The sequence below is a fragment of the Meles meles genome, chromosome 13 (assembly GCF_922984935.1).
Source record: "Meles meles chromosome 13, mMelMel3.1 paternal haplotype, whole genome shotgun sequence".
Lineage (NCBI taxonomy): Eukaryota > Metazoa > Chordata > Mammalia > Carnivora > Mustelidae > Meles > Meles meles.
The window spans coordinates 71,335,257-71,354,923 of record NC_060078.1 but is presented as its reverse complement, the minus strand read 5'-3'; the positions used below and the strand labels follow the sequence as shown (position 1 = coordinate 71,354,923).

Below are 19,667 nucleotides of genomic sequence, written 5' to 3'. Positions count from 1 at the left end.
GGAAGAATTAAAAATAATTTTAATCTTTCCACATCTAGATGAATGATTTTTTTTTAAACAATTTTGGAGGATATACTCCTTTGGCAATACACAGAAAATTATGAACCTTTCCCTTAGAAAAATATATACACCCATAAGATGTCACCAACAATTTCAAGGGGTTCCTAGATCCTGAGGGCCATTCAAGCATTTCTTAATAGTCTATGTACCCCAGGTTAAGAAACCTGCATATTTACTATTTCACTTTGCCACAAAGTTCTGTAATATCCTATAAACGCTTGGAGAGACAAAGAGTGGTTCTGGTCTAATGGCCTACTTCTCAACTTCTCTAATACATGCAGAGTTTCAAGGGTGGAGAGTGCACAACATAAAAACATGTTTAAGTGTTATTTCTGTGACCAGACAATAAGCCATACAAAGCCTGTAAGTCAGCATTTCCAAACTATGCTTTGCAGAACTCTGCTGTCCTACATGTTAGTAAGAGAAGCAGTATAATGTAGTGGCCAGGAACATGAACTCAAGAGCCCACGTGACTTAGTTTAAGCTCTACCTCTTCCTAGCTAATGATCTAAGCAAGTTCTTTATATCTCAATTTCTCTTCTGTAAAATGGAGTAATAATATACCTAACTTATAGCACTGTGAGGACTAAATTAATACAGATAAAGTGCTTAGAATAATGCCAGGCATATATATGTTTGCTATTATTACTATTATTAATAATACTATTATTGTTGTTAATGGGAGTTTCCTGTGGGAAAAAGGGAGAGTATCATGGTCCCTTTAGATTAGAAAATATTATATGGTATAACCTCTCCTGAATATTCATAAGGTACATAAGCAAAGTAAAAGACTGAGGAGTAGAGGGACACCAACACCAATAAATGTTTCTTAAACACCTAACCAGTATTTCCTAATTGTATCTGACCACAGAATTTTTAAAAATTATTGTAGATAACTTTTAATTTATCTCAAGATACTATTATTCCTAAAAACATGTTTGGGAAAGGTAGCTTACTGCTGGTTTTTCTGTTTAACAAAGGAAAATATTTATTGTACCATTCTGAAAATTATACAATTAAAAACATTTTAACCATTTAAATGAACCTACCAAAACATACTTTTAAGCAACAATTCTCATAACTGCCTGTCATCAACTCAAACATCAAGTTGCTGAAACAAAAGAAACATAAAACATACACTCTAAAAAAAACAAAAAAGAAGAAATGTGAAAAATTCAAGAGCTAGGGGAACAGTATCTAGGCATCCTAAGAATAACACCAGGCTTAGGAATAAGACTAGTTTATTTGCATTGGTAATGCAGATAACCCCTACTTTATGTACTAATGCTGCAGATGTTACTAAAGCAGGACTGCAAAGAGATGAATTACTTTCGACTATTACGTTACTAGATGTCAATTCAGCTTGAGTAAGCAGGATTAATAGGAATGTACTTAATGGGTTTTATTAACTACGTGGATGTCAGTAGGAGCCTGTTTTAGATCTAAAACCAGGGCGATAAATTTTAATTTTAATACATTTCCTTGAGCTTTTTTACTGTAAAATATATTATGTATCATAATTAGAAGCAAACTTTACCTCCAATGCTGTACTGAATTTCTCCATTCTTCCAGACGACCAAAATTCTATGATGTCCAGTGTCTGCTATTACCAATCTATTAGAAACATGGTCTACTGTTACTTTGCCAGGAAACAGCAATGGTGAAGGTGGCAAAGAATCTTTATAGAGTTTTACTTCAATTTTATCATCTCGGATCTGTCCCCTGTCTTTGTAATACTTTAACGCCATGGAAGTATATAAAAATAGTTTATCTTTGTGTCCCTCTCCAATCAAAGAAAATAACATATTTCCACGGGGTCCAAGTATGACCAGAGTTGGCCAGCAGGAAACTTCTAGTTCTTGCCAAAGACTGGCATCTGCATCATTAACCACAGGGTGGGTGATGTTGTATCGAAGAACAGCGCTCTTAATGTTATCCAGGACTTTCTCATTTGGAAACTTAGCCGAGTGAACACCAACAATCAGAAGACCATCTAAATGGGAAAAAATTATAGGTTAAACATCATGAAGCACTGAAGTTTGAATGTCACCATCCACACATTAGGTTATGGGTCATTAATAAACAGTCCAGAGTTTTTGTTTTTGTTTTTTTTAAGGGCAGAACTAAAATAGTGTTTTCAACTGCATTTAAATATGAATTAAAAAAAAAAACCATTTAAATCTCATGACAATCTTGATTACATAAAAATACATACGATCGAAATAATGTGGGTATTTCAGGTCTGAACCTCTTTGTGTCCTTTATCTAGACAAATTTTTAAAAAAACATTAATTTGTTTTTAAGATTTTATTTATTTATTTGACAGAGAGAGAGATCACAAGTAGGCAGAGAGGTGGGCAGAGAGAGAGGGGGGAAGGGAGCTGCAGGGAGCCTGATGCAGGACTTCATCCCAGGACCCTGAGATCATGACATGAGCCAAAGGCAGAGACTTAACTCACTGAGCCACCCAGGCGTCCCCAAAACATTAATTTCTTACAAAGATACTAAAATACTGTCATTTTTTTCCCCTTTAAAATTCATAATGGCTATGACTGCTTTTTGCTAGTATTTATTGTCATATTATCTCTTAGGTTTTTCTGGCCTACCTACATTACAGATAAACAGAATGAATATAAGATGATTCTATAATGTAAGGTCTTTATTTAAAATTACTATTAAATGGGGGCGCCTGGGTGGCTCAGTTGGTTAAGCAACTGCCTTCGGCACAGGTCATGATTCTGGAGTCTCAAGATCAGGTCTCACATCCAGGTCCCTGCTTGGCGGGGAGTCTGCATCTTCCTCTGACCTCTCCCCTCTCATGCTCTCTCTCAAATAAATAAATAAAATCTTAAAAAAAAATACTATTAGATGGTTCTTAAAACAAGCCTTAATTGTAGATGGCAGAACTGCTAAAAACTAAGAACAACATATTTCTTTTACCTAATCAACACAGTGTGTCAAGAAGATGATATAGGAAACAAAAAAGATAAAAAGCATTTGGCTGGATTCAGAGAAAGAACTCAATACTGACTACCAAGATAACAGAGGTAATATGTAAATTACAATTTCCCAACCCACTCATCAAAAACTATGCACATCAGCATGAAGAAAAAATAAAAAATATACCCAGGGGGTATAATTTCCTGATAGCCCATCCTTCCATTTGCAACTATTAATTCCCAACAAAACACATACATCACACACATACACACAGAGCCCCCCTGCCTAAGGACCCAGAAAAGTACACAAAAGCAGGTACATTGTTAGCAGGGGGTCAAAACTTGGAGAAGCCGACCCTGAAGGGGAGTTTCCAGTTTTCTTTTCTCTTTCGTGGCTTTGCCCTCAAGATGGGCCCCAGTTTAGAAGCAATGCAATGGAAATCCGTTCCTGGACCAAGGAGCCACGGAGACTGGAGGGTGTGGAGAAAACCTCAAGGGGAGGAGAGCAGGAGACCGGGACCCCCCACATTTAAGTATGAACACTCACAAGTCTTGGCTTAACTCCTAAACTATACATGTTTGAGGCAGGCCTACAAAAGTATAGCGGAGGCTTAAACTGAAGAACCAAGAATTGAGTTGCTGCACTGATGAAAGGAGAGCAGAGCTGATACAAGATGAGACAGAACTTAAGAGTCTGAACCAACAAAGTTGAATGCCTGTGAAAACAAGTGACAGATCCCAGCACCAAAATAAAGCAGAAGTATGTATTAGTAGACAAAGACTTTACAGGAACTATAACTATGCTCCATGAGGTAAAGAAAAACACACTTGAAATAAAAGAAAAGATAGGAAATACAGACAGAAATAGAAACTATAAGAAAGAGCTAAATGAAAATTTTAGAACTTAAAAATACTATATTTAAAATAAATTCACAGGATGCCTGGGTGGCTGAGTCGATTAAGCACCTGCCTTCGGCCTGGGTCATGATCCCAGCATCCCGGGATCGAGTACCACATGGGGCTCCTTGCGAGGGAGGGAGTCTGCTTCTCCCTCTGCCTGCCACTCTGTCTGCCTGTGCTCTCTTTCTCTGACAAATAAAATCTTTAAAAGTTTTTTAAAAAAATAAAATAAATTCACTGGATGGCCTCAATGGTAAAAAAGAGATGACAGAGAAAAGAGTCAATAAACCTAAAAATAGCTCAATGGAAATTATCCAATATAAAGAACACAAAGAAAGAAGACTGGAAAGCAAAAATGAACAGAACTTCATGGACCTGTGGAACAGTTTAAATGATTTAATGTAAGTAGATTTGGAATCACTGAAGAAGAAAAAAAGACTGGGCAGAAAAAAGGTCTGAATAATACCAAAACTTCCAAAATTCAACTGACAATATAAATTTACAGAATTCAAGGGGCGCCTGGGTGGCTCAGTGGGTTAAGCCGCTGCCTTCGGCTCAGGTCATGATCTCAGGGTCCTGAGATCGAGTCCCACATCGGACTCTCTGCTCAGCAGGGAGCCTGCTTCCCCCTCCTCTCTGCCTGCCTCTCTGCCTACTTGTGATCTCTCTCTCTGTGTCAAAAAATAAATATAATCTTTAAAAAAAAAATTTACAGAATTCAAGAAATTCAAGAATTCAAGAAATTCACTCTAAATAGGATAAATCAAAAGAAAATCATGTTAAGACTCTGAAAACCAAAGATTAAAAACGAAACCCCACAAACATTTTGTTAGAAAATACACACATAAATGACATTGTGATTAGTGGTTGTGTAGGCCTAGGAAGAATGGTGGTGGGGAGGAGTGGGAAGAATTATACACTTAAAATATGTGTAGTTTACTGGGTGTCAAGTATACAAAAATACAGTTTAAAAAAAAATCATTAGCTCTGGAGTCATACTCCCTGTAATCAAATTCTGGCTTTACGACTTGCTGAGTTACTTTGGGCAAGTTACTTAACCTCTCTGGGCATTAGTTTTCTTATTCATAAAATTGGGAAAATAACAGTAACTGCCTCATAGGTCAGTTCTGAGGATTAAAAGAGATCATCTAGGGTGCCTGGGTGGCTCAGTGGGTTAAGCGTCTACCTTCAGCTTAGGTCATGATCCTGGGGTCCTGGGATCGAGTCCTGTATCAGGCTCCCTGCTCGGTGGGGAGTCTGCTTCTCCCTCCCACTCCCCCTGCTTGTGTTCCTGCTCTCACTGTCTCTCTCTGTCAAATACATAAATAAAATCTTAAAAAAAAAAACAAACATAATCTGTATAAGACATTTAGCTTAGTACCTCATATACTGTAAAAGCTTAATGAATGTTTAATAGGTACAAAGATAAACAATAAAAGAAAAATACATTTTCTAACTAAAGCAATTACTAAAATAAAATGCAAGAAAATACATCGTTTGAACAAACACAACAAATAAAAGCTAATATATACAATGATTATGCATAATAATCATAAGTAAATATGAATGGGCTTCACTTATCTATTGAAAGAAAAAAATCTGGATACATTCTGTATACCAGAAATACAACTAAAACAAAGTTAACCAAAAAAGCTAAAAATAAAGGGGTAGGCAAAGGAGCACCAGGAAAAGAAAGCAATACAAGGTCATGATCCTAGTATTAGACAAGGCAGATTTCAAGCACCAAAGCATTAAACGTGACAAACATTTTAATGCAAAAAGCATTCACAACAAAGATAAAACAGTAACAGGTTAAAACAGTAATGAATATCCATGTGCCAAATAATAAAAGAAGCAATCTAATAAAGCAGAAACATGCCACTCTCAGTGTGAACCAGATCAAGCAGATAAGAAAGCCTAATTAACATAATCAGTGAGGTATATCTTATTGATACATATCAAATTATACTGTGATAATACACTTTCTTCTGAAATATACAGAGTATTGATAAATACTGATCACGTAAAGAAAGCATTATGAAGGGGCACCTGGGTGGCTCAGTGGGTTAAAGCCTCTGCCTTTCGCTCAGGTCATGATCCCAGGGTCCTAGGATCAAGCCCCGCATCGGGCTCTCTGCTTGGCAGGAAGCCTGCTTCCTCCTCTCTCTCTCTCTGCCTGCCTCTCTCCCTACTTGTGATCTCTTATCTGTCAAATAAATAAATAAAATCTAAAAAACAAACAAACAAACAAAAAAAAGAGAAAGCATTATGAAGAATACATAATATAATAAAACTGCATATTAATAACAAAAAACAAAAGTAGCCTCCATGCCCAGTGTGGAGCTCAATGCGGGGCTTGAACTCACAACCAACCCTGAGATCAACACCTGAGCTGAAATCAACAGTCAGACACTCAACCTACTGAGCCACACGGGCACACAAAGAAGACTTTTGTTTAGGAGAAAAACACTATTTCTATGTATTTCTCCTTTACTCTCACATTACGACCACACTCACAACTCTTTTGACAACAGAAATGTGGTTTTTTCCCCCATTAAGCAATTGTCTGTAACACTGAATGCGTGTCCCATGATTCAATTCTGATATTAACCACGGTCGGTGCAGACACCACAGGTTAAGGGTTCAATCCTGTAAGACAGATGGCCCTGCCACTTTAGATGCCAATCACAAGTAATACGTTCCCAAATTATCCTCAACTTCTGTTAGACTTGTCTACAAATGAGAGATTTGACTCTTCCCTTGGATTCAACTATTTGCTAGAACAGCTCACAAAACTCAAGGCAATGGTTATGTTTATCAGTTTATTATAAAAAGATATGATAAAGGATAGAGATACACAGGACAAGTTGTGGGAGTGGGGGCGGAGCTTCCATTCTCTCACCAAGGCCTTCACTTTCCCAGCACCTTCATGTGTTTACCAACTTGGAGGCTCTCTGAACTCCGTAGCTCTGGAATTTTTATGGAGGCTTTATCACATAAGCATTATAGATCATCAGCTCCATTTCCAGCCCCTTTCTCCTCTGGAAAATGGGGTGTAGGGCTCAAAATCCCTCGCTTCTAATCATGGCTTATTCTTTCCCTCTGGTGACCAGCTCCCATCCAGAAGCCCACCGAAGATCACCTCAGAATAAAACACACTGTTAATCTCCCAGGAAATTCCAAGGGATTCAGGAACTCTGTCAAGAACTGAGGGGGTGGGGGGGGTCAAAAACCAAATATTAAAAGAAATGATGCCCTAGTGCTCTTAGCACTTGGGGAGTCACAAGAGTTTCAGGGCCTATGTGCCAGGAACCCAAGACAGAGACCAATATATATATTTTCTATTATCTCAACACCTGTCCACTTAAAAATTTTAAAACTATCAGCTTGACAGAAAGGTGAAACAAAAGTTGAAATTACAGAATTTCTAAAAATGATAATGAACATACTATATAATTTATGACAGAAGAAAACTCACAGTCTTCAATTCAGAGCCTTAAACATTTATATCAAAAATTAAAATAGATGATTAAATACCCTGCTATAAAAATCTAGGAAAACACATAAAAGACCTCAAATAGCCAAAGCAATCTTGAAAAAGAAAAACAGGGGTGCCTGGGTGGGTCAGTTGGCTAAGCATCTGCCTTCAGCTCAGGTCAGGATCCTGGGGTTCTGGGATCGAGCCCCACATCCGGCTCCCTGCTCAGCGGGGAGCCTGCTTCTCCATCTCTCTCTGCCTGCTGCTCTGCCTACTTGTGCTCTCCCCCTTTCTCTCTGTCAAATAACTGAAGAAAATCCTAAAACAAAACTGGAGGCCTCCTAATTCCAGACTTCAAGTTATACTACAAAGTGGTAGCAATTAAAACTATACGGCACTGGCATAAAAATAGACACAATGATCAATGGAACAGAAAACCCAGAAATAAACCCATAATTACATGGTCAATTAATCTTTGACAAAGGAGGAATGAATAAACAATGGGAAAAAGACAGTGTCTTTTTCAAATGGTGTTGGGAAAACTGGACAGCTACATGCAAAAGAATGAAAGTGGACCAATTTTTCACCATACACAAAAATAAACTCAAAATGGATTAAAGATCTAAATGTGAGACCTGAAAACCATAAAAATCTTTGACAAGAACACAGGCAGTAATTTCTCTAACAACAGCCATAGCAATATTTTTCTAGGTATGTCTCCTGAAGCAAGAGAAGTAAAAGCAAAAATAAACTATTGGTTCGAAATCAAAATAAAATATTTCTGCACAGCAAAGAAAACAATCAACAAAACTAAAAGGCAACCTACTGAATGGGAGAGATATTTGTAAATGACACATCCAATAAAGGGTTAGTATCCAAAATATATAAGGAGCAGATACAACTCAACACCCAAGAAACAAATAACCCAATTTAAAAAATGGGCAAAAGACATGAACATTTTTTCCAAAGAAGACATCTAGATGGCTAAAAGACACATGAAAACATACTCAACATTACTCAGCAGCAGCAAAATGCAAATCAGAACCACAATGACGTATCACCTCACACCTGCCAGAATGACTAAAACCAAAAACACAGGAAACAAACGTTGGTGAGGATGTGGAGAAAAAGGAACCCTCTTGCACTGCTGGTCGGAACACAAACTGGTGCAGCCACTGTGAAAAACTGCATGGAGGTTCCTCAAAAAATTAAAAATAGAACTATCCTACAATCCAGTAAGCACAGAAATGGGTATTTACCCCCAAAATACAAAAACACTAACTCAAAAAGATACATGCACTCCTGTATTTATTGCAGCATTATTTATAACAGCCAAACTAAGGAAGCAGCCCAAGTGTGCACCCATAAATGAACAGATAAACATGTACACACACACACACACACACTAGAATTTATTCAGCCATAAAAAAGAAAAACTCTTAACATTTGCAACAACCTGGATAATTAGAGTGTATAATGTTAAGTGAAATAAGTCAGTCAGAGAAAGACAAATACCATATAATTTCACTCATATGTGGAATTTAAGAAACAAATGAGCAAAAGAAAAAAGAGAGAGAGACAAACCAAGAAACAGACTCTTAACTATAGAGAACAAACTGATGGTTACCAGAGGGGAGGAAGTGGGAGGATGGATGAAATAGGCGATGGGGAGTAAGAGTATACTTGTCATGGGGCACCTGGGTGGCTCAGTGGGTTGAAGCCTCTGCCTTCGGCTCAGGTCATGATCCCAGGGTACTGGGATCAAGCCTCACATCAGGCTCTCTGCTCAGCAGGGAGCCTGCTTCCTCCTCTCTCTCTACTTGTGATCTATGTCTGTCAAATAAATAAATAAGATCTTTAAAAAAAAAAAAAAGAGTATACTTGTCATGATGAGCACTATGTGCTCATAGAATTGTTGAGACACTATACTGTACACCTGAAACTAATGTAACACTGTATCTTAACTATACTGTAATTAATATTAAAAAATGTTCTTTAGGTTTTAGGAGGGTTTGTATTTTTATTCCAGTGGTTACCTTTGTAATAATACTTTTTATCATTTTACAAAAGTATTAATCCCCATTTTTCATAACCTTTTATTATCAGGTCAATAATTTTTTAATTAATTAATTAATTAGAAAGAGAGAGAGAGGACGCAAGCACAGGGGGAGGAACAGAAGGAGAGAGAGAGAATCTCAAGCAGACTCTGCACTGAGTGTGGAGGTTGATGCAAGGCCTGACCCAACCACCCTAAGATCCTGACCTGAGCAGAAACCAAGAGTCAAGACACTCAACCGACCAAGACATCCAGGCGCCCCTGGTCAATCATTTTTAAATGGCATCCTTTAATTCCCACCTATTACCTATAAAATAACCAATAGTTTTCTGTTTTCCATTTTCTCCTTCTTTTTTCCCTTTCTTTTTACTCGTATTCTACTCGTATTCTATCTCTATATGATTTTACATTATTCTTCTACTCACAGGTAACAGAGTTATATTTTGTCAATTTAGCTAAAGTGATACTGTTTTCCAGTATTCTATTCCCTGCCTAGTTCTTGGCCTTTAGTGAAAGAGATACTTTACGAGCTATCTGGAAGGCGCAGAGGCAGCAGCAGCCATATTCTCTTTTGCCTGGAAGACTGGTGCAGCCACCATGTGCATTTCACACTCTGCAGCTTATCTGCTGTCTCACCTTGCTGGCTGGCTGGTTGTGGGATAGCAGATAAGCCCCCCACAGCTGAACTACAGCTCCTGCCAGACCTCGTCCCTCAGCTTCTCCAACTCCTGGGTCAGATGAGTGTACAGCTTCACAGCAAAGGACAACAACTTACTCTGTTGGTCACCTCACTACTTAGCTTGGAAGTCTGCATGGGTCCCAGTTCATGCTTGCAGGTGGCAGCTGGCTTCTGCTCTCCTTTATTTCGTCTCCATCTTTCCTCTTCAACTGCCTGACCAGCTGATTTCAAGTTGAGGCACCAGACACACAAGTAACAGTCATATGCAGACTAGATAAGCAGCTCCTGCAACTATATAAGGTCAAGGGCCCATAATAAATCCTTTATTATTTCTCATCATGGATATACATATGAAATCTTAAGGTATCCATCTAGTTTCTCTATATAAGATTCTTAAAAATGTACTGTTGCTTTGCTTTGTATGTTATGTGTGTAAAGTCTGTCCTATCCAATGCACATGCTTCTGAAACTCATCATTTTGGGGGGGGGGGGTCCTGAAGATATTTTTTATCTTTTTTAACATCTCTAACATATAATAGTTTAAATTCTTTTTTTTTTTTTTTAAGGATTTTATTTATTTGACAGAGAACACAAGTAGGCAGAGAGGCAGGCGGGGGGGTCGGGGGGGAGGGAAGCAGGCTCCCTGCTGAGCAGAAAGCCCGATGCAGGGCTCAATCCCAGCACCCTGGGATCATGACCTGAGCCAAAGGCAGAGGCTTTAATCCACTGAACCACCCAGGTGCCCCCATATAATAGTTTAAAATAGGATACTTCTTGGGCTGTTATTCTGTATCAGTTTTCCCTGGTATCTGGTAGTACCTTTCAATATGTAGATTCAAGGTTTCTGTTATTTTCAGAGCATTTTTTGGATTCTAATTTTACATATTAGTTTTGGTCAGTTGTTTTGATTTTTGTCTTTACTCTCTAGGCAGTCTTATGTTTGATCTCTTCTGCCTGTCTTTCTATTCAATCATTTCCTCTGTTTCTACTTTTTTTTCTAGCTAATTTTCATTCTCTAAGTTTGTTTACCTCCGCTTTACTTCAATGCCCCTTATTCATTTTATATGAATTTATTGCCCTGTAGGCACCTTGTAATTGAGTCTTCATTTCTAACATAATTCTGATCTTTTCTTACTCCTTTTCTGAGTTCAAGCACCACTCATTTCTTACACCTTTGGGGGGTGGGGAGCATTTCCATTCTTAGTTTTTGAATTTTTGAATCAAGATCCTTTGTCAGTATTCCTAAATGCTGTTTGAGGATTGATCGATTGATCTATTTATAATTCAGTATGGACTGTGTTACAGTTTTTATCATTTTTTTAATCTTTTTTTTTTTAAAGATTTATTTATTTGACAGAAAGAGACATAGCAAGAGAGGGAACACAAGCAGAGGGAGTGGGAGAGGCAGAAGGCCATGATTTCTGTCTTTTACTATTGCTGAATGAATGATCAAGTGTGGTTTTAGTTACTCTTTTTATTTTTATATTTGAGGAAGAGGAAAAGATAAATGAGGAGATTCAAAATCAGGTGGCCTTCCTTCTCCTCCAAATCCAGAAGTAGGAGAGATTCCTGTTTTTAACATCAGTTATACTGGGATATAATTTACTTAAAGTAAATACTTTGTTAACTGATTAAATAAATATAACTCAACCCTAAAACCAGACTCTTACTTAACGGAGAAAAATGACAAGTATTTCCAGTAAGATAAAGACAAGGCAAAGGTGCCCACCGTCTCTACTACTACTGAATAATGAATTGGGAGGGGGTTTTTAGCCAACAAAATTAGGTAAGAGAAATCAATTATAGAAATAAGATTTGGAAAATTTCTTTGAAGATAATATAGCATGTTAGGGAAACCACAGAGAAATCATTATAAAACCAAACCAAGTAATAAAAGATTCGGGAAGGAGAACATAAAATTAATAGATAAAAATCAATAGTCTTTATATACCTAACCAACAACTAGAGTATTTAATGCTAGACGAAACCCCACTAACAATAAATAGCCACAAATAAATGAAAACACTTCTAACCACATTCTAAAATGCAATTTAAAACTACATCAAGGGGTACCTTGCTGGCTCAGTCAGAAGAGCATGCAACCCTTGATGTCAGGATAAGTTTGAGTCCCATGCTGGATGCAGCATTTACTTAAAAAAACAAAAAAACAAAACTACACCAAGATACCACTCACCTATTAAATCAGTACAAATTAAAAAGCATGTCAATACATTTTACTGGGCAGCAGTGGGGAAAGAAGCATCTTACCCTCTCTTAGCAGGAATGCAAACTAGTACAAGTGTCCTGGTGCTAAATATAGCAATACCCAACAAAACTATGCTGTATGTATTCAACTTTGACCCAGAAATCCCCCTTCGAAGAACTTACCCTTAAGATATGCCGCCAGCAATATAAAAACATATTCACAAAGCTATTCGCTGTTTCTAACTGTTAAATATTGAAAACAACCTAAAGGCTGATACAAAGGATAGGACAGTGACTCAATCATTTATTATTATAAACTACAACAGACACACACATACACACACAATGGGGTGCTATGTACTATTAAAAATAATCAGGAAGTTCTCTATATGGAGTGGCTACCAGGATACACTGATACATTAAAAAAGCAAAATGCACAAAAACAGAGTAGGTCACCATTAGTATTTTTCTAAGAAAGAAAATAGAAAGAATGGAAGAATGGGATGGAAAGAATAAGAAACAGGCAAAAGAAATGGGTAGATGGAACTATACTATCTACATAATTCTGACTTTCAGGACCCTGTTTCAATTTTATATCCTCAAAAACAAAATCAACTAAAAATACAAACAAATGAATCTAACTGTACTTCAAATGAATAACATAACCTCATGGGGAGTGGGAAAGACTAGTCTAAGTTAGTTTTGAATTAGTTGAGAAGGACTATAAGCAAAGACACCCCAGCAGCAATGAGCACAAGTAGCACAGATCTTGATTTCTCAAAACCATTCCCAATATTCAATACTAGAAGGAATCAGAGCTCCCTGGAGAAATGGCTGATTCAGAGAAGGGGCTGGGAAAGTACAAGAGGAACCTTTAAATATTTTGTTGTGACAAGTAAGGAAGTACTCAAAGAAGGGTAAGGGCATGTCAAAATGACACAGGGGATAGCCTGAAGAGGATTCCATTCGTCAAACAGGGAAAATATGAACATCTAAATACTGACGGTGATGATTATGACCCAATGAATTAAATAAGAATTCATGAGTCAAATCTCTATATATTTTATATGTATAACATGCATACACACAATATATATATATATATACAGCAAAACACACATTATATCAACATACACATACATACCTAACAGTTCTTCGAAGAAGCGAAGATTAGGGGGAGATGAGAATCCTGAGAAGGCGTTAACTAGGTGAAGAGCATAAGGAAGGAGATTCATGGAGAGAAAACCACACACGTAAAACACAGTGCGTGAAAGATAAAGAAGGTAAGTGACTAAGCACAGAGAACAAAGGGAAGCAGGGGACAAAATAAGAAAAAAAACAAACCTATAGAAGGATCAAAATTCTAAGTCATTTAAAGGATGTTTTAGATTGTTGTCCTTAAGAGCAATGAGGGTTATATGGAGAATGAAGTGCAAATCTCAAAGATAATTTACACTAAATTCATGACCTTCCCTTCCAAAACAGTCCTTTCTATAGTGTGTCCTTTCACTGAATGGCACCAGCATCTGTCCAATTATAGGAGCCAAAAACCTACGTAGGAGATCTCTGTAATAACCCAAGAGCCCTCTCTCATCATCCATATTTAATCCATAACCAAATGCTATTAATTTTATTCCTCTGTAACTAGTTTCAAGCTATTATCAGGTCCCAGACGAAGGACAACAACCTTGTCATAGATCTCTTAATCCGTTCTTGAACACTGATTAGTTACCCATCCAGGAGTGGGACTAATCTTTAAACAAACACAAATCTCATCATATCACCCTCTTTCAGAAAATCTTTCATTGTCCGTTGTATAAAAACCAAATCTCATCTCCCCAGTATATTTACCACTCCTTCTTCCCTCCCCTCACGGTGTTACAGCAACCTGGCCTTCTTCCAGTTCATCCAGAATATCACAATTCCTCTCGCTTTGATGCCTTAACACACAATGCTCCTTCGGCCTGGAATGTTCTTCACCCTCTTTCACCCAATAAAGCCACATTTTTCATCTAGATCTCAAGCTCAATTTTTACTCTTAAGCTTTAAATTCCTCCAGATTAAACTCCATTATTTGTTTTCATAGCACCCTATAATTTTCCTTAGCACTAACCAGAAATTATAAAGCGATTGGTGAGTATTTGATTATAAGTCTTGCCCGTTAATGAGACTATAATTCCCATTAATTATTTAGGTATCATGCATGTTTCATTATTCACTAGCACAGTGCTTAGTACACAGTAGGAAACAAAACAATGACTAGATGGGACATGAACACTGAAGAAATTTATATATTTATACAATATATAAGCCATATTATATTGTCTAAATAGACTATATTAATCTACAAAGACAACTGGTAAGTAACGATGCCTCACATTTTTTTAGTGTCAATAATCTTTAAGTATACAGATTAAAAAAAATACTTTACTCGTTCTGTTAATCATACACAATAAAAAAAAGAATGTAAAAGATCCTTCACTTTATGAATCTTTTGCCAGCACAGGGATCAAAACTACTCCATATGGAAGGAAAGGAAGGGAGAGGGAAATGGAGGAGGGAAAACGGGGAGGGAAGGAGAAGCCATATAAAAAGAATAACTGCTTCTAAAATATTAGTAATAAAATAATAACTTCAAAAAATCATTTTAAAAACTTCAAAGGTCTTATTTTTCAGAGATACAAATATACAGAATTGTACTAGATTATAACTGTATATAGCAGTATATATAACATTATATTTACATAATATATAGTAGAAAGCACAGTGTAATCACAAACACTGTAATAACCTAGGTAAATGCAAGGACTGAAAAACAGTTGAAGAGTTTTACATGCTAGGAAATTGTACATGGAGACATTCTGAGATCTAAATGACAAGGATGACACTTCACTAGGCCAGAAAAGATAAGGGTATTCCAAGCAGAGTGAACACTAAGTGTCAGGGCCTTAAAGTAGGAAGAGCCGTGACACTGAGGAACTAGAGGCAGGCCAGGGAGGCTAGAACACAGTGAGGGAAGAGGAGTAGGGTGTGGACAGGTAGGATTTTAGGTTTCATACTAAAAGCAACAGAAACATGAGAAGACCAAAATCACTGAACAGTAAAGCGCAGAGCTGAAACAAATTTGAATGTTTTTAGAAGTTTTTTTTTTATAATTTCAAAAACGGACGTTGCCCTGTGTCTCTCCTGACATACCCTAGAAGTGCCACAAACTGACCAATATTTCCATCATACTTCATCTATTTAAAAACAGAATATATGGACTGCTTCAGAGAGAAAATACAAAGTGTGTACATATTAAGAATTAACATAGCATGTCTGACTAGTATTCTTTTGAAGGCCTGCTTATAAGGCTGGCCCTTGCCAGGATTTCAGAAGGGTTCCTGCCATTCCCAGAACAGTAAGAGTGGCTTGCTAAGCCTAAACTGGTGTACAAATGATATGGTTTATGCTGAACACCTGCTTTCTTTCTGGGACTCTAGAATTTTCCTGCAGAAAATTCCTCCAGAAGCTGCCTATTTTGGCCAGCCCCCAGGAAAAACCTTGGTTGCTGAGTCTCTAATGAGAGTCCCTGGTAACATCTCAAATGTGCTATAACACTTGCTGGGGAATTAAGTTGTCTGGTATGACTCCACTAAGAGTAGAGGAAGCCTGTGTTTTGTCTCCTCTGGACTTCGCCTCATTCAGGCACCTCTTCCCTTTGCTGCTTTCACTTTGTATCCTTTAGCTGTAACAAATTACAGCTGTGAGTCCTCCTAAAGAATTATGGAACCTGGGGATGGTACTGGGAAACCTGACACACCATCAAATTATATATGGAGTCACTGGAAGGTTTAGTTTCATTATAAAATTAGAACTCATTCTTCTAATTTTTAATAAAGTATAAAACAGAAAAATAGCGTCTACTACATAGTGAGAATACCAGCATTTACCCAGTAATAATCCTAGCATTTAGGTTGTTAAGTCTGATTTAATTATGCATTAACATATACCTAGCAGTCACATTTTAAAATATGTCAAGTGTTCCTAACAGATTTTTTTTTTATGAAATAAAAATACTTCTCCTTAATAGCCATTGTGCTACATTTGTGTATTATATAATAACATTATCATTAATGCATCCAGCATAAAAAGGCAATAAATTTTATATATTCTTAAGTACAAAGAGGAAAATAAAACCCCAAAATGTGAGCTACCTATCAGTTAATGTAAACATGTGCTAAATCATTATGAATTAATAACAAGCCTACGGCACAGCTACATTTAAGAATTTCCTAAAGATCAAAAGGCATTTATAATGTCTCATGCTATCATGAAAATGATACCGGTCACCATTACAAATTTAATTCTAAAAGCTATTTTACAGAGGAAGGAGACTGGGTATTAATTTGGACCCTTTTCAGGCTGTTTTTGAGTTAATAAGCACTTCCTCAGTTGGCTGAGCATTTCTGGCTTACTGATGAAAAGATCTGAATATTCCATGGAATTTAAAATAGGCTGCTGAATGTCACTTCAAAAACTATTAGCACTGCTGCAAATATGTTCAGAAATATAGCAGACAGTGATGAGACAAGACACATTCGCTATAAGAAAGCAAATTAATTTAGTGACAGCTTATTGAGCTTTCATATGAAAATCTCTGGGTGTACCTGCTTTTGTGAATATGAATTGATGTATATTTTGAACAATAAAAAATATTTTGAAGTTACCAGCATTTTCATAAAGTAGCATATTACTGAAGTAATGTTTCTTTGAAATTACAGTGTTGGGATCACTTCAAGTGTCTTACTTCTCAGAAGTGCATTTGCATGTAAAAATAGTTTTTATTTTGTGTCACAATGTGCTATAAAGATGATGCTCCAGTAAACCAGTAAAGAGATTACAAAGACCCATTCCAATAAATTCTTGAATTTGCTTCAGGGGTGCGGTAATCAATTAAGTTAACCACATACAGTCTTTTACGGGTTATCTAAGTATGGAAACAGTTAATTTTGGAATTCTTAACCCAGTCTTTCATCCTCCTATTAAACAAACAAACAGGGACGCCTGCGTGGCTCAGTCAGTCCCAGGGTCCTGGGATTGAGCCCCGCATCACATGGCTCCCTGCTCAGCGGGGAGCCTGTTTTCCCTCTGCATGCTGCTCCCCACCACCCCCCTCATGCGCATGCACGCTCTCGCTTGCTCTCATTCTCAATCTCTCTCTCTCTGGCAAATAAGATAATAAAGCTTTTTAAAAAATAAATAAATCAAAAACAACTTTAAATATCTCTGTATCTTCAGTTGGAAGAGAAGGCTAAGCTATTAAGAATGTTAATTCTTAATAACGAAACTTTTCACAGCTGGTCTGAACCTAAGGCACCTTCCTCTCATCTTCCCCAGAAGTCCCTACAATCCTGCCACACTGAACTACTGACCTCTCCCCAGACAGCCTACTCTTCCATGCCTCCCTACTTATCTACCTGTCACTTCCTCAGCCAGCTTTGTCCTTGCTCCCTTTGCATTTTCAGCTGTAGTCAGGCTTATTTCTCAAGTTCAAGCTTAACTGTCTGCTCCTCTATGAAATCTTGCCCAGTGCTTCTAAGCAAAGTGAATTACTCTTTTCCACAGGTTCCATGATGCTTTTTATTCAACTCTGTTACATATTTCCTCAGCAGTTAGCAGAATACTCTGCATATATCACATGTTCAAATAAAACACTCACTCACATGAGCTTGACCAAAACACACAGGGATCCAAAACTAGCAGCTAATAAGATACTTTTACTTCTTAAATCAATACAGATAAACTTTTGAAAACATGAGTTAGCTACCAGTAATAGCAGAGACCTTTATAAAGCTCACTGACTGGCAATTTTAAGATAAAATATATTATAATTTATAAGCATCTGAGGTTTCACTTGCACTGAAGAGTTTAAACCAGCATTCCTTTTTTAAATTCACCCTTTTTTAAAAACTAAGTTATCTTTCAATTCTGTAATATATTCTCATTTTTACTCTAAGATCAGTGATCCTCTATCCCTTTTATCACTCTAATTGTGGAGCTTCAATTAATTTAAGCCTAATTAAATCAAACCTTTAATTAGTTGCATTAACCTTATATGTTCTCTTTTTTAGAAAAAAGTAAACAAGAGGAAAGAGATCTGAAAAAATTTCAAAGTTCTAAAGCAAATACTAAATATAATCTCTTACATCTTCAGAATTTGTAACACCATAAAAGAGGATTTCCTAGTGTGCTTTGGAAAACATTAACCTTTATAAATCATCTTTTAATAAAGCAGGGTCAAAGAAAAAGTATCTGCTATAATATTTGGCATTCCACTGTAGTTCATGTCATCTGAAATTAAAGGAAGTCTAATCACATTTCCTAATAAGAACTTTAAACCTTTATATCTTAGTGAGAAGAGTGTAAGATTACAGTCACAAGTTTTATTTTCTCACAGGACAAATTTAGGTAAGTCTAAATATACAAAATGAACTTTTATAAAAATACTTGATCATAAAAAAGTAAATCATGTCCTTAACCTCAGAGGAAAAAAAATATACTAAATCCTGGGTCCTTAGGAAGGCCAACCATTATCACTAAGCTTAACTCTTCATGAGAAGGTACAGGGAGTCCTTAAATCATAGACTAGAAATTACTTTTAGAATCACTGAAGTCTTGCCAAATGTTCATTTCCTATGAGCAAACGAGTCGCTCCGCCTCCAGTGCCTATGCCAGGACAGTCTGCTAGAAACCAATTAAAGGGCAGATACCTTTATCGGAGTACGTGTGTTCTAATGCATGAAGATCAGGCAATAGGTGAATGCAGTTTATACAGCAGTAGGTGAAGAAATCCAGGATGACTACTTTTCCACACAGATCCCTGTAGACAGAAATAGGCTCTCCAGTGTTCAGCCATTCTAATCCTGAAATTTACACAAAACAGACTATCATGATTAAAGGAAGAGGCAAGATAACTTACCTAAAACTTTCCATTAAAACGTAAACCACTGCTATTTCTAAGGAAGGGCTGAGGGGGTGGGGTAGATGGTAAAGATTCTATAATGGGGCAGTATGCAAATAGAGTCAGAAAAAGCTACTAAATTCTTTCAGAAATAGTACACTAGTCTGTATGTGAAAGAAAGCAAGATCAACACACTTAGGTAAAAAACGAGAGTAAACAGCAAATATTAAGAGGACCTAAGTACACAATCAGGTTCAAATGAGCTTTTGAGAATGAGGCTATCTTAAAAGCAAAACAGGACTAAACTCAAAAAGGAGTAAAGTGTTAAAATATAAACATACAAAATGCCTAAGCCAATTTCATAAGAACTAAAGTGCTCTGGATTTGAATGAGACCTTAAATACAAA

General features: G+C 36.9%; 1 protein-coding gene across 1 annotated transcript in view; it reads right to left on the bottom strand.

The window, feature by feature from the left end:
* NHLRC2 (NHL repeat containing 2) overlaps positions 1-19,667 on the bottom strand; it is a 61,520-nt gene that overhangs the window by 39,102 nt on the left and 2,751 nt on the right. Inside the window, exons 2-3 of the mRNA XM_046026437.1 lie at positions 19,070-19,222; positions 1,598-2,053 (exon numbers count right to left, since the gene is read on the bottom strand). Of these exons, the coding sequence (XP_045882393.1) occupies positions 1,598-2,053; positions 19,070-19,222 (609 nt within the window). The remainder of the gene's footprint in view (positions 1-1,597; positions 2,054-19,069; positions 19,223-19,667) is intronic.